The sequence below is a fragment of the Cydia strobilella genome, chromosome 3, assembly GCF_947568885.1.
Source record: "Cydia strobilella chromosome 3, ilCydStro3.1, whole genome shotgun sequence".
Lineage (NCBI taxonomy): Eukaryota > Metazoa > Arthropoda > Insecta > Lepidoptera > Tortricidae > Cydia > Cydia strobilella.
Genome location: NC_086043.1, coordinates 20,419,820 through 20,433,126, shown reverse-complemented (window position 1 = coordinate 20,433,126; position 13,307 = coordinate 20,419,820). Strand labels below are relative to the sequence as shown.

At 38.5% G+C, this 13,307-nt stretch overlaps 2 protein-coding genes across 2 annotated transcripts; both read left to right on the top strand.

Moving 5' to 3' along the window:
• The first annotated feature begins 3,287 nt into the window (after window positions 1-3,287).
• LOC134756237 (heterogeneous nuclear ribonucleoprotein A1-like) lies at window positions 3,288-8,519 on the top strand. Its single transcript, XM_063693065.1, has 2 exons — window positions 3,288-3,300; window positions 7,915-8,519. The coding sequence occupies exons 1-2, from the start codon at window positions 3,288-3,290 to the stop codon at window positions 8,517-8,519; spliced, it is 618 nt and encodes a 205-aa protein (XP_063549135.1).
• Window positions 8,520-9,208: 689 nt separating this feature from the next.
• Window positions 9,209-10,472, top strand: LOC134756312 (fibroin heavy chain-like). Its single transcript, XM_063693142.1, has 2 exons — window positions 9,209-9,319; window positions 9,661-10,472. The coding sequence occupies exons 1-2, from the start codon at window positions 9,250-9,252 to the stop codon at window positions 10,359-10,361; spliced, it is 771 nt and encodes a 256-aa protein (XP_063549212.1). The 5' UTR covers window positions 9,209-9,249; the 3' UTR covers window positions 10,362-10,472.
• Window positions 10,473-13,307: the final 2,835 nt, after the last annotated feature.

Here is a 13,307-nt window from a genome sequence, read left to right as displayed (position 1 = left end):
ACCTAATTATCGCAAATTTTATGCTCTACAACTCTTTCCTACATGTAAATAACATCGGACCTATAGAAATTTTGATTTCCGCGAAAAACCGATTTATATGACATTTGACCTTGAATAACTTCGGACGCGCACACGATCTATGCGTCAATTTTTAAGAGAACCTTTAATACGTCATAACGAAGGTGTATACGAGATTCCAGCTTATTATCTCTCATTCCGAGGTGAAACCCTTAATTTAACTGGGCCATGTCATTTACGTGTATCAGTCATGTGTAGAAAGCACTAAAGACCGAACTGTTTATATAATGAAATTTCTATAGACCCAATTTTAATTGCTTGAGTGTCGAGACGGAACCGCAAACTGCTTTAAAACTAGAAAGCTCTCTAAAACCACAATTGGAAATTGTCCGCTAAATGGTGTCTGTTGATCGCAAATCATTTTTACGATCAACGCCCCTCTATCTCGATCTATTCTATACCACAGATCACTCTTTAGATAGAGCATTCGATGACTCACGGGCACTCACGGCTCACGGCTCACGGTCACCACATAGTTATGGGCTGTGCTCTCATGCCTGTTAACTAACGTATATGACATTGACAGCTTATTTCAGTGTTGTCATCGTCATCAGTTGTTCTCTCAATCCCGAAGATGGGGATTACATAATGTGTCCTGGTTCCTCTCTAATCAGGATAAGCTAAGTAATCCGTGATTGTTCAAACGAATTCGCACAACTGGGCGAAATAACATTGATAATGATAATTTTAGGCGTTAGCTGTACGTCAATTGATTATAAATTGGCAGACTAAAAGAGTTGTATGCGAGTCCGCTAAGTACATTATTAAGCCTTAGGTACAGTCGCCATCAGATATATCGGAGCGGCTAAGGCGCTCACAAATATCAGAACACGCCTGTCCGGGCGTTAAGCGAGGTTTAGACTAGCAAGAACTTGCATGCAATTTTCATTACATTGCGGTATCTGATAAACATTTTGAATGCAGTTTACCTTAGTAGTCAGCAAAGATAGATATAACTCCGTAATAGATGGATACAGTCTAAGGAAAAAACGTGCCTCGAAAATCACGAAAATTTGATTCTCGATCAGATGGCGCCACTAGTTTAGGCCTACTCTCGTATAGAGGGTGTTGACTGTTTCGTTTGTTATTTATAATTTAAACGCATACCAGTGAAAGAACATGGGTCAAAATCATATAAAAATAATTAATGCAGATAAAAAACATTTATCCATATTTAAATACATTTTAACGTATTTTTATAAATCTTCATTTTTAGTTTTAAAGTATGTCGATAGATGGCAGTGAATTTAAAGTGGTTACAAAATTTACTATGACAGTACCGCTCTATCTTATTATATCCTCAATGAGGATTCCTCATTGGTAGTCAGCAATGTAACGTAAATTGCATGCAAGTTCTTGCTAGTCTAAACCCGCTTTGCGTGTGTGTTCAGATATTGTGAACACCTTGGCTGCTTCGATATATCTGATGGCGACTGTACATTAGGCCTTCCTCGCCACGTGCGTAGGTCATTGTTGGTTAGTATAAAACTACGTAGGATGCAAATGAGGTGTGACCGCCGGAGTAGATGTGTACTAAACACTTCACAAAGCGGTATCTACTGGTAGAGGTCTGTAACTTTAGAGGAACGTTTAAGAGGAACAAAATCATTCCAGATCAGAAGGTTGCGTGTTCATATCACGTCGGGGTCACCACTTTAGAGGAACGTAGTTGGGTGAGAAAAAGGTACCGTTGACGGGTAGACTTAGACTGATTTATTAAACCATAATCAAGTATTTTATACATCTCTAATCTACGGCGGTACAGACATTATCTTAATCAAATCAGCGCGTGCTCTAACCTATACTAAGTTATCGACACGCGCCGATAATATTTTGCTGACCGCCATAGTATAGTTCGTAGTTTTCAAACAGTCCCCTTTCGGCTTATCCTTTGTCTATTGTTAAATGAAACCGCACGTGCTACTTACTAGCATAAAAAAATGGTATGGCCGTTTTAACCGGTTATTCAATTACCACTCTATGGAGATTGCAATAAGGTTTAAAATGAACTAATGGGAAAACATATTCCTTAGCTGTGTGGTCTTTGCGGTTACTGAGTGCCGGCAAGTCGAACGCTAAAGAACCAGTCTAAAATGTGTCATCGATATGCGTAACAAAGGCGCGTTATCGGAGAGCGCACTTACACTGGTTTTTTTTAGCGTTGGACTAGCCCGCGCTCGCCACGATGCACGAACCAGGTAAGAGACAGGGTCGGATTGCGATTAAAACATTTTGATGGATTCATGACAAGTATGTATTTACATATTTAAAACAAACAATAATAACATTTTTTTACTAATCAGTTAAATAATAACATTAGATAATAATCCGTTTTACAAATAATCAACTATTAAAATATTCCTCTCTAATGTTACAGACTAAAAACTAAAACTATATTTAACAAAATGAATACATATATGCCCTTTTTAAACAATATCGGCTTTTTTACAATATATAGGTATTACAGACAAATTTTTAATAAACTAAAATAACGTTTTTTTATACAATGTAAATAATAAACAACCAGCCAAACAGTAATGAGTTATACATACATACAATATAAATTACTAACTAAAAATATAAATAAACATGCATTGGTACAATATAAATAAAGATGTAGATATATTCAATTAATAAATAACAAAAATCACGACTACTTTTTTTAACTAGTTTCTTCATCTTCGGAATCTTCTGTCACATTCATTATGACAGAGGGGTGCCCATAATCTCGTTTCATTTTCTTTTCAATCTCTACAACATGCCTGCAGCAATTTTTCCATTGGCCACTAGTGCTGTTGACGATGTCTCTGATGTGTTTTAGCACCGCCTCGCTAAATTTGGGATCAGTGTTTCTTTTCCTGACACTTGTTTTCTGATAACTGATACCTATTCGTATTGAAGTCCACGCGCGAGTTCAAGTTCGATCGTTCAAGGGTACGGTTTATTAGGGCCTGTTCACCAATTCAAGCGAATTGGGAAGCCAATTCGAACCCACAAATTAAAGACCTAATATCAAATTGATTTAAATTTATAGCATCAGTAGTAACAAATAAAATTATAACAAATTCTAATAGATTCTGTTATATATTTGGGTGCCGGAGGAGGACGGTAATTAATTAATATTAATACACATCACTACACTTCCAAACACTTGGATATATTTTATTTCTATTAAACTATAGCTACTACACGTTTATAGGTAAACCGATATGACGGAAGAGAGTGAGTTGGTGAATGAATCTGTTAACGCAGGCGCGAATATTTAAATCAAGAATATTGAATATACTACAGATTCCTTTTGAATCTACTTCAAAATTCTCTTTTTATGTTTTCCGATTTCTCGAAGACGACTGCACCAACAACGTCGCAAAATGTATGTTTATCGTCACTGACATTGGTGTCTTGATCGGATATTTAATTTTCACCTCAGCAGCTCGAACAAGCCTACTTTCGTCACTCCCTGGAGTGAGGAAAGTGCGACTTTCCTCACTCCAGGGAGTGAAACAATGTAGCTTTTTAATTTAGTGAAGGCCATGAACTTCATACTACGGTACGGTAAGGTACGGTACGGTACGGTACGGTACGGTACGGTCCGGTCTGGTCCGGTCCGGTCCGGTCCGGTCCGGTCTCGTCTCGTCTCGTCTCGTATCGTATCGTATCGTATCGTATCGTATCGTATCGTATCGTATCGTATCTTATCGTATCGTACATATTATAATACTTTTTTTTTTCTGTTTATTCTGTGTAATTCGAAATACATTTTAACCTTTAATATGTTCTCACTACTGAGGTGAAAAATTATGTGTGCAACACGAGAGTAGTTATTTTACATCTCGTGTTTTTGAGTCCCTCGCTACGCTCAAGATTCTACTTTAGAATCACTCGCTTCGCTCGTGATTCAATTATAGAGTCTTTCGCTTTCTCGGGACTCAAAATAAACACTCGCAAGAAAAACTAACTTTCCTCTCTTGTTGCACAAATAACTATTTAATTTTATTACAATCATACAAATTTTATCACTTACAGACTATATAGTCTAACGCGTGATAATTAAATGTTACATTGAAAACTAAACATTATTAACAGATAAACACAACACGTTACAGCATCATATTGCAACAAAGCTGAACATTAAATATTTGGCAAATAACATAGTTGCCGGCTTGTATAGCTTCTGTGAACTCAGTCAGAGTGCAGTTAAATAAGTCTATTTTACTCGTAGTAGACTTCATTCAATATAAAAATAAATTAATTAGATACTTTATGGGTGACAATGATTCTGGCGCAGGTCAGGGCTAATGTACTGTGGCTAAATGTACTACCTAACAGATTTTACCTTCTTTTCTACTTATTTTTTGTAATATTCGATCATATTCATATCGATCCTCTGTTCTTGTGCTGTATGAACTTGTACATGTGTAATTAAGTTGGGCAATAAGCTTGTTATATTTCATTCCGTTTCTATAAGTGAAAACCTATAATTGGCTCTCTAATTCTATTATAGTTTGTTGATATGTTTAGCGCTGTTGAAGAAGCGCTGGTGGCCTAGCGGTAAGAGCGTGCGACTTTCAATCCGGAGGTCGCGGGTTCAAAACCCCCGGCTCGTATCAATGAGTTTTTCGGAACTTATGTACGAAATATCATTTGATATTTATACCAGTCGCTTTTCGGTGAAGGAAAACATCATGAGGAAACCGGACTAATCCTAACAAGGCCTAGTTTCCCCCTCTGGGTTGGAAGGTCAGATGGCAATCGCTTTCGTAAAAACTAGTGCCTACGTCAATTCTTAGGATTAGTTGTCAAGCGGACCCCAGGCTCCCATGAGCCGTGGCAAAATGCCGGGATAACGCGAGGAAGATGATGATGATATGTTTAACGCTGTTGGTTTTCCATGTACCAAAATAAAATAAAATAAAATAAAATTAATATCGCCCTGACAGTAGGTGAATTGGCCAGAGGGCACCACCAGTCCCAGTGAGCTCAGCACTTTGGGGTTATGTACCTTGCCGAAATGTTATAGATTTAGAGTAGACATTAGTGGAGAAATTAATTGCGATCTATTATCGCTTTTTAAACACAAATAATATTAAATATATAGGTATTAATAACAGGTCACTCACGTATTTTAAGTCGAAAAACGCTCATCATGTTTCACTCCGTACCGAGGAGTGTCATCAGGAGCTTGCGTTAACGGTTATTATATGTCTGTGTCTCACGGAAGTCTAATGTTACACAAAGAATATACTGATTGACTCATATTATCATCTTTAACCTGTAAGGAACTATCAGGGCTATACTTTATAGCGTATCTGCCACTGGTTCGTGGTCAGGGTCACCGCCCACGCCTCTCCTTGCCAGCTCTTTTATAGTAAAATTCGCGGATTAAATATGCTAATAAACGAATTAAAACTTATTAGCAAATAGGAAGTGGTCTTCCGGGCTGATGACACTGACCGACAACATTGTTATTATGGGAATAATGCGGAAATAGACAATCGTGACGTTTTCAATCAAAGGGTACTTAGAGTATACGTATACTTACCGAAGGGCGATGTAATATTGCATCTTTATGGCATAAACTTCAATAAGTTATGTTTTTTTTTAATGAAATAATTTTCACAATATTTGTTTATGATTAAACTCATATTTAGTATACCTATTTATTTCTCTCTTCTACTATATATACGTATGATCTCTATCTCTCTCTATCTACGACATGTCCATAAAACTACAAGATCCATGTAGGCGGAATATATTTTGTTATGGATGGTATAGAAAGGATCGCAATCTCTTATGGCAGAATTGTTGCAAGTGACCGCTTTCAGCTTTAAATAATAGTTCCTAATCTCTCCGGTGGCGCTAGTTAGGCTCTGGGACATGAGTATAACATGAACCATATAAGGCAACAAATAACCCGACCAAATTACGTAGGTTGGTTTTGGTAGTATTTCGGTGTATGGCGGCGCCGCCTAATTACTGTTTTTTGATGGACACTTTTCATACAAAGAGATTTGGCTCCTTTATATAGTCTCCATGGGATTTTGTATAATAAACTGCGTGTATGGGATGTAAAAGGCAATGATAGCCAAATAATAATAATAAAAAAACCGGACAAGTGCAAGTCGGACTCGCCCACTGAGGGTTCCATACTTTTTAGTATTTGTTGTTGTAGCGGCAACTGAAATTCATCATCTGTGAAAATTGCAACTAGCTATATATCACGGTTCATGAGATACAGCCTGGTGACAGACAGACGGACAGCGGAGTCTTAGTAATAGGGTCCCGTTTTTACCCTTTGGGTACGGAACCCTAAAACAAGAGAAAATAGGAAGAAGTATGTACCTACACATAACATATCGTAGAATTATCTTTAGATAGGTGAAATGTGTATACATTTGAGTATTGGCTAGTATGTACTGAAATTACTTTCCTTGACCGTACCCCATATGTCCAGTAGTTATTAGTGACCGTAGTTACCTAAAAATAAAACAAATAATTTCCTAAATTAAAAACATTTCGCTCGTCTTTATCTCCATATACGATTCATCTATCACCCATTGTTTGGCCCAGCCACAAGCCCCTAAATAAGAGCTTCCGATGCATTGTTTACAAATTCTCGATGTTCATAATTACTTCCGAATCCGTGGGAATCTTCACTGTTATCATCAAAACTACTGACCAGTTCGATACATAAAACCAGTCTAAAGACAAGTTTATATTAACCGTAGTTGTTACATGTCCCGGGTTCAAGATATACAAGTTATCTGCAAAATAATTTGTGAATAAGTCTGGTTTTGCGTATTTCGAGTTTGCGTGGGGGTGACCTCGCTTTGACCTATAAAAACTATATGATCCCGCAAAAAAACTAACACAACCACAAGAAGTATCGGAAGAAAATGGCGGCTCTGAGAGTACTTTTTGTCGTCGCCCTTGTTGGTTTCTTCGGGCCGGCCCTTACTCAAGGTTACTCACTGGCTTGGTGCTACCTATAAACCTTCATTCATATTGCTTAATGCGTATACTGTCCGTATAAACTTTATCTGTTCCGACTTGGTAACAAAGTGTGGAGTTGCCATTATAGAAGTCATATTTTTATTGTACTTACTTTGACGTTTATTGTCACACTTCAACACTCTGTTACGATCAAAGGCGGTGCAGCTGCAGTTTGGTCGGGTCCGATTAAATTTAGTCAAGCATTCAACTCCAATGTACGGTCGCCATCATATCAGATTATATCAGCCGGGCTAGCACGTGATTGGCACGAGAGTATCTCGCCGCGACATAGACTACCCGTCCCTCTTTAATTCATACAGTTAGTAAAGGAAAAGTAGTCTATCTCGCGGCGAGATACTGTCGCGCCAATCATGTGCTCGGCCTACAGAGTAGCCAAGATGCTCAAAAATGTCTGACCATACAGTTTAACGACTGATAATAGAAGCTATGTTCAGATATTTGTAATTACCTTGGCTGCTCCGATATATCTGATGGCGACTGTACGATTGGTAACCGTGATCTCGTGATTCGTACTTAATAAGTTTGCTTATTGAAGATCACATTTTATTACTGGTTTAACTGTTTTCAACGTTAATTTGCGGCCTATAATCGTATAAGCGATGGGAATAAACCAAACAAATTTATCTAAACACGAATCGAATTCGGTGTATGATTACCCCTTGTTCTACTTTTGCCTGTGGGCTATGGCTAGCCATCAGTTAGCCACTATAATAAACTTGTTCGATATTATCGACCTGCCATGACTTCGCGATCGTTCACTGATTAGCACGTTATATTATTGTTCGTGATAGAACCCTTAGTGTAACACTTTTTAAATTACAGATGCTGAAAGTGGAGCGGCTTTGGTGAGAGAGCCGCGCGGGCACAAAAAGAGGTTATGCAAAAAGTATGGGATTTGTGGGCAGCAGGGTTATGGAGGATACCAGGGGTACCAACAAGGGTACCAACAGGGGTACCAACAGGGGTATCCGCCGGCGATCAACATTGGTATCAGCCAGTCTCAATCCTCAGCAAGCGCTGGAGGCGGTGGTTACAGCAGCGGGTACTATCCTAATAATTATCAGTACAACGGGCCTCAACCGGGATACGGCGGTTACCACGGAGGCTATGGAGGTTTTGGAGGTCCCCAAGGATTTGGAAGACCAGGCTTCAGTAACGGACAAGGGGGATTTAATAACCAGTTTAACGGAAACTACTACGGCCCAGGAGCCGGCAATGGGTTTGGTTTCCCTGGACAAGGTGTATACTACGATGAGGCTCATAATGAGGGTTCACATGATGAAGGTCTTAGTCAACAGGAGCAGAATGACCAGGCGATTTTTGGTGATGATCATGGTCGGCCAGATGGTCCTCATGAACATGGACAATATGGACATGATTATGCTCTTTCCGGTTCATTTGCTTTTGCTGGTCGCAAAAATAGTTAAGTTTTAGTCAAATTATTTGTGATAAATATATATTTGAGTATTAGTATTACCTACTTTAAGAAATGTAATTAAGCGTCCATCTGTGATAAGATAAACGATAATTCACCATGACATGATAACTCGATGATGATAATGATTTTGATAAAATAAAAAAAATCACAAAATCTAGATGCGTTTCTTTTAATTTGTGACCATTAGTACAGTCAGCTGCAGTGATAACTGATCTCCCCTGCCATAGATAAACAATATTGTTTAGAACTAGCGATAGCTGCAGCTGACCGTACATAAAAAATATGTCGTGTACGATTAAAAATCATTAATTTAATACAGTTTTAGAGTATATTTCAAAAGACCGATGATCGTGTGATCATAATACTCAGTCAGAAAAAATCGCACACCAAATAAATCACTTTAAAATCTCCGACCTAGCTGACCCCCGATTCGCAAACGGGCAATTAAGTGCTGCTCCCAAAGTTTACGATAATAATCATTGCAAACCCATCTTATTTTACCGGTCCGTATATTTACGATACATATCGTCTACATGTAAAACTTATGTCAAAGACATAAGGTCTACCGATGATCATTTAAGGGTGATGCTCTAAGTAGATGATAGAGTCCGATAGTGGGGAATTTTCTTCGTATAAAAGGCCAGGGATGCGAGAGAGCATCATCCAGTGTTGGAGAAAGGTGTAAGCTCTCTAGTACTAGCAATTAGCTGAGATCTAGAATGGCGGCTAAGGTTGTTGTTTTCGTTGTGGCGTTGGCGGCCTGCGGTGCCGTGCCGGTCATCATTGATGGTAAGCGATTAAATTTTTTAGTTTTATGGTGTGGAATAACATGCATGAAAGTTCTCAAAAATTTATATATATTTCCATGGAGAACTTTCCAAAATGAAAGTTCCATACTATTCCTGTGATTACTAAATAAACTTCACCATTTGGAATGTACATTTATGCCCTAATACCTAAATTAAATTAAGTAACTTAAATACCACGTCCAGGAATTGAATCATACATCTAAGTAATAAGACTTTTTTTATCTATCAGTTCTCTACTAACTCGATCTTAACTCTAACTCTCTTAACTTGGCAAAGATTGTCTTAAGTTGTGTAAGTAATGTGTATATTTTTTCCTTCCAGACGAATACGTCCCCGGAGTATTAATGCGTATCGGTCGCTCCCCCAACTTCGCCTTCGGTTTCGGCAGCGGCTTCAGCAGCAACATCGGCGGCATTAGCCACTCCACTGGCATGGGCACCTCCTTCCATAGTGGCGATGCTCAAGCCTACGGAGCTGGTTTAGGAAGCAATGGCAACAGAAATTATGCTAGCGGCGTTGGCATGGCCAGCGCTGGACCATCCTACCCAGTCTACCAACAACAGCCAGCCTACGGAGGACTTCGTAACGACTTCGGCTCCGCTATCTCCTCAGCTCAAAACTACAACGGCCTTAATTCCGCCGTATCCTCCGCTCAAACTCAAAATGGTCTCCAATACGGAGCAGCTACTTCAGCCGCCCAGAACAACCCTCGTTACCAATCCGCTGTGGCGTCCACTCAGAACGTGAGGGGCTTGGGTTATAATAATGATTTCGGTTCAGCGGTAGCTTCTTCTGAGCATTCTGGAAACTACGGTTCAGCTATGTCTGCGGCTCAAAATCGTGGATTTGGACACTATGGGTCAGCTGTTTCGGCGGCTCAAAATAATGGAAACTACAGAGCTAGCACTGCACAAGCTATGCAAAACCATGGAGGTGCTGTTCAGCACAGTGGAGCCTCCAGCGTCAATGCGCCAGGTCTCCAAGCGGCCCAATCGCATGCCGTTAACAGCGGATTCTACTAATTATAATAATAAGGATATTGTGAAAAGACACTGAGACGACTTGTTAAACTTGTCTCAGTGTCTTTTGAATTATTGTGTGATGAATCTCAATAAAAGTCTAGTTCTTAAATACCTACAACAGTTTTTATTGTTCAGCCCGTTTTGATATTTCTATCTATAGTCATATAAATCAATTAGCTGGACATGATAGTTAATTACTTTAATATTTATACCTATATAAACATCCCCAAATAAATTAGGTCAAACTTCTTTTCAAATATGAAATATGAAAACTATTTAGGTACCTCGTTGTTTCGTCTTAGCGTTGTCAAAACTAACTCCATTAATTCCAAAACTCCAAATGGAAGTACAAACGGATTGAAGGATGGAAAACATATTTTACCTTCCACTTGAAGTATGTTCCAGCTTAAGCAGTACTAAAAGATTTTTGGAAAACGTCTGAGGGGTTAATGTTAACTTCAACATTCACCCCCTGGTTAGGAAAGTTGATTGTTATATAAATACTTCTCGACGTTGGGATCTGATGATGATATGGCGATTACTGTGTGATGGTGACGATCCTGAAACAAACAATGACAATGTAATATAATAATATATTCTGCAAGCTAAAAATGTTAAGTACCTATATAGGAACCACCGTCACAACAAAAACATTGGCAAACGCCAATAACAATTTAAATCCACACATGGCTGCAAAATTTCAAATGTTTGCTAGTGAGGTGTGAATTTTGTTTTTTTTTTATTTATTTAAAAGGTCTTCCATAGCGGTTACAATTATACATTGTTAGGTTACGTTTTACGTTGTTACATTCGATTAATATTAAGCTTATTGCACAGCTAATTATAGGCAAACACCACTTGTGTATTAAAATTAAATAGGAAACTGAACTAAGGTGTAATTCTACGGTTTTGGCGATGTGGATGGTGAGAAGTTACTGTGAGAAATCATAATTTATTTCACCTTCTTTTATATAGGCCTATAGGCCTTATAACGCTATAAAATGTCCGTCATTACTAAACTTAACGATGCATCGAGGAAGGCAATGGACCCTGAAAACACATCCCTAAAAATATTTGATTTTTGATAGAATAAAAAAGCAAATCAATACAGCCTAAATCCAACCTTAAGTCTGAGCCATAAAGATACGAACTGGCTTATCGTTATTAACTCCTACCTAAAAAACCATAGTCCTGCTATCACTGTAATTATCTATTCTAATTATGATATGAATTGCCTGAACGTAGGCGCGTAACTGTGAAGATCCATAAAAATCAACACTGCGATTATATTAGATTAGAGAGCTGAAATTGAAATCATGAATCTGAGGTCATGTTTTGCGTACAGAGGACAACGACCTTGCCTTGTTTCTGTCAGAACCAAGAGAAAGACAAAAAGCTCCATCATATCGCTTTATTAATGTAACGGGTAAACTTTTAATTAGGAATCTTATGTCATCATGGTATTTTTGTTTCATTAGGAGATTTGGAGCTCCATCGTATTACAACTTGGCAAACAAATTTAGACAAAGCAGGGGCCCACTGACTATCAGTCCGCCGGACGATATAGGCCTGTCAGTTGTTCGGAACTGTCAAATTTTTGTTCTAACTGACAGGTCGATGTTGTCCGATGGACTGATAGTCAGTGGGCCCCTTTAATTTTGACTCAACATGTATGTAGAGCTTACATGCGAGTATAAGACGGTCCCAAATATGTAGGTATGTATATTTTTCATTTCAACATAGCAACCAAGACTATCCAAGTGACCGACTTTTCTTTCATCTTCAAGGACAGTTACCTCAATTTATAGATATTCACACCAATCAATAATACAAATAATTACTGCAAACAATTGCTAGTATTAGTAAAGCTATTATGGTTTTTACAAACAATTTTATATTGGTTAATGTCTCACGTCCAAAATGTAATGACGGAGAAATTATAGACATCACACTGTTGAATAGGAAATTGACCTGCCAACGCGTTCCATCATTGATTAGGAAACGTTTTAAATGTTATTAAGAAAACTTGTAATTTTATCTTGGTAAATATAAACTGGGGATGCTGTGAGTTGATTGCATTTGACTGTGGTTTGTCAAGATGACGAGACTTGCGTGGTTTGTCAATTTGGTTGTATTTGTGTTTGTCACAGCTGGTGCAGGTATGTTGATAGTGGATAACGTAGTGACATCAGTGTTTTCTATATCTATTTTTATCGTATGATAATTAGGCACTATATCATTGTACATTTTTCAGAAGAAACCGCCACCAACTTCAGATCTGAACGTCAATCAGACGATCCAAACATATTCGGCGTCGCCTCCATCGCAAGGGTCACCTCCAGAAACGGCCGCATATCCTCCTCAGGAGGCATCCACTTCTACCCTGGACCAGGACCCAACGGAGCCAAAGAGTTTTACAATCCTGCCACGTTCATCAAAGCAATCAACGGCAACTATGGAACAAGTAGCGTTCAAATACAACCAGGCGCTTTAGGCGTTTCCTCGTCCGCTCACGCGGGTTATATTGACCCAGGGTATTTTCCAATGGACTGGCCAAGCCAATGGCAGTGGCCGATGCAGACCCAGTATGTGTTTGGAGACCCGTGGAAGTTACCGCAAACGAAAAAGAGACAGTGGGTCTATCCTAGTTTAAACCCGTTTCTTAACTTTTGGCTATGATTAAATTAGTATGTCCGTATTTATGGTTTTATTTTGGAAATAGTAGGCATAAACTATGTGACAATTGTTTTTTTTTTACTTATATTACTTTTTTCTGTAGTATTGCAATGAACCGTGGCATTGGAATTGACATTTTTCTGACAACTCGCGCATATTTTTGACAATGAGCTCTACATTTGGTCCTTCGTGCCAGATAAACGAATTTATTTTTGAGCAAATGCATTGATTTTTGTGAATTCTGTCTGCAAATCACGTATTCAGAAGCTT

Bases quoted from the DNA above. Each gene is read 5' to 3' on its own strand.
- LOC134756312 (XM_063693142.1), top strand. From the start codon at position 9,250: ATGGCGGCTAAGGTTGTTGTTTTCGTTGTGGCGTTGGCGGCCTGCGGT. The intron at 9,320-9,660 runs GTAAGCGATTAA...TTTTCCTTCCAG, and splicing joins CGTGCCGGTCATCATTGATG to ACGAATACGTCCCCGGAGTA.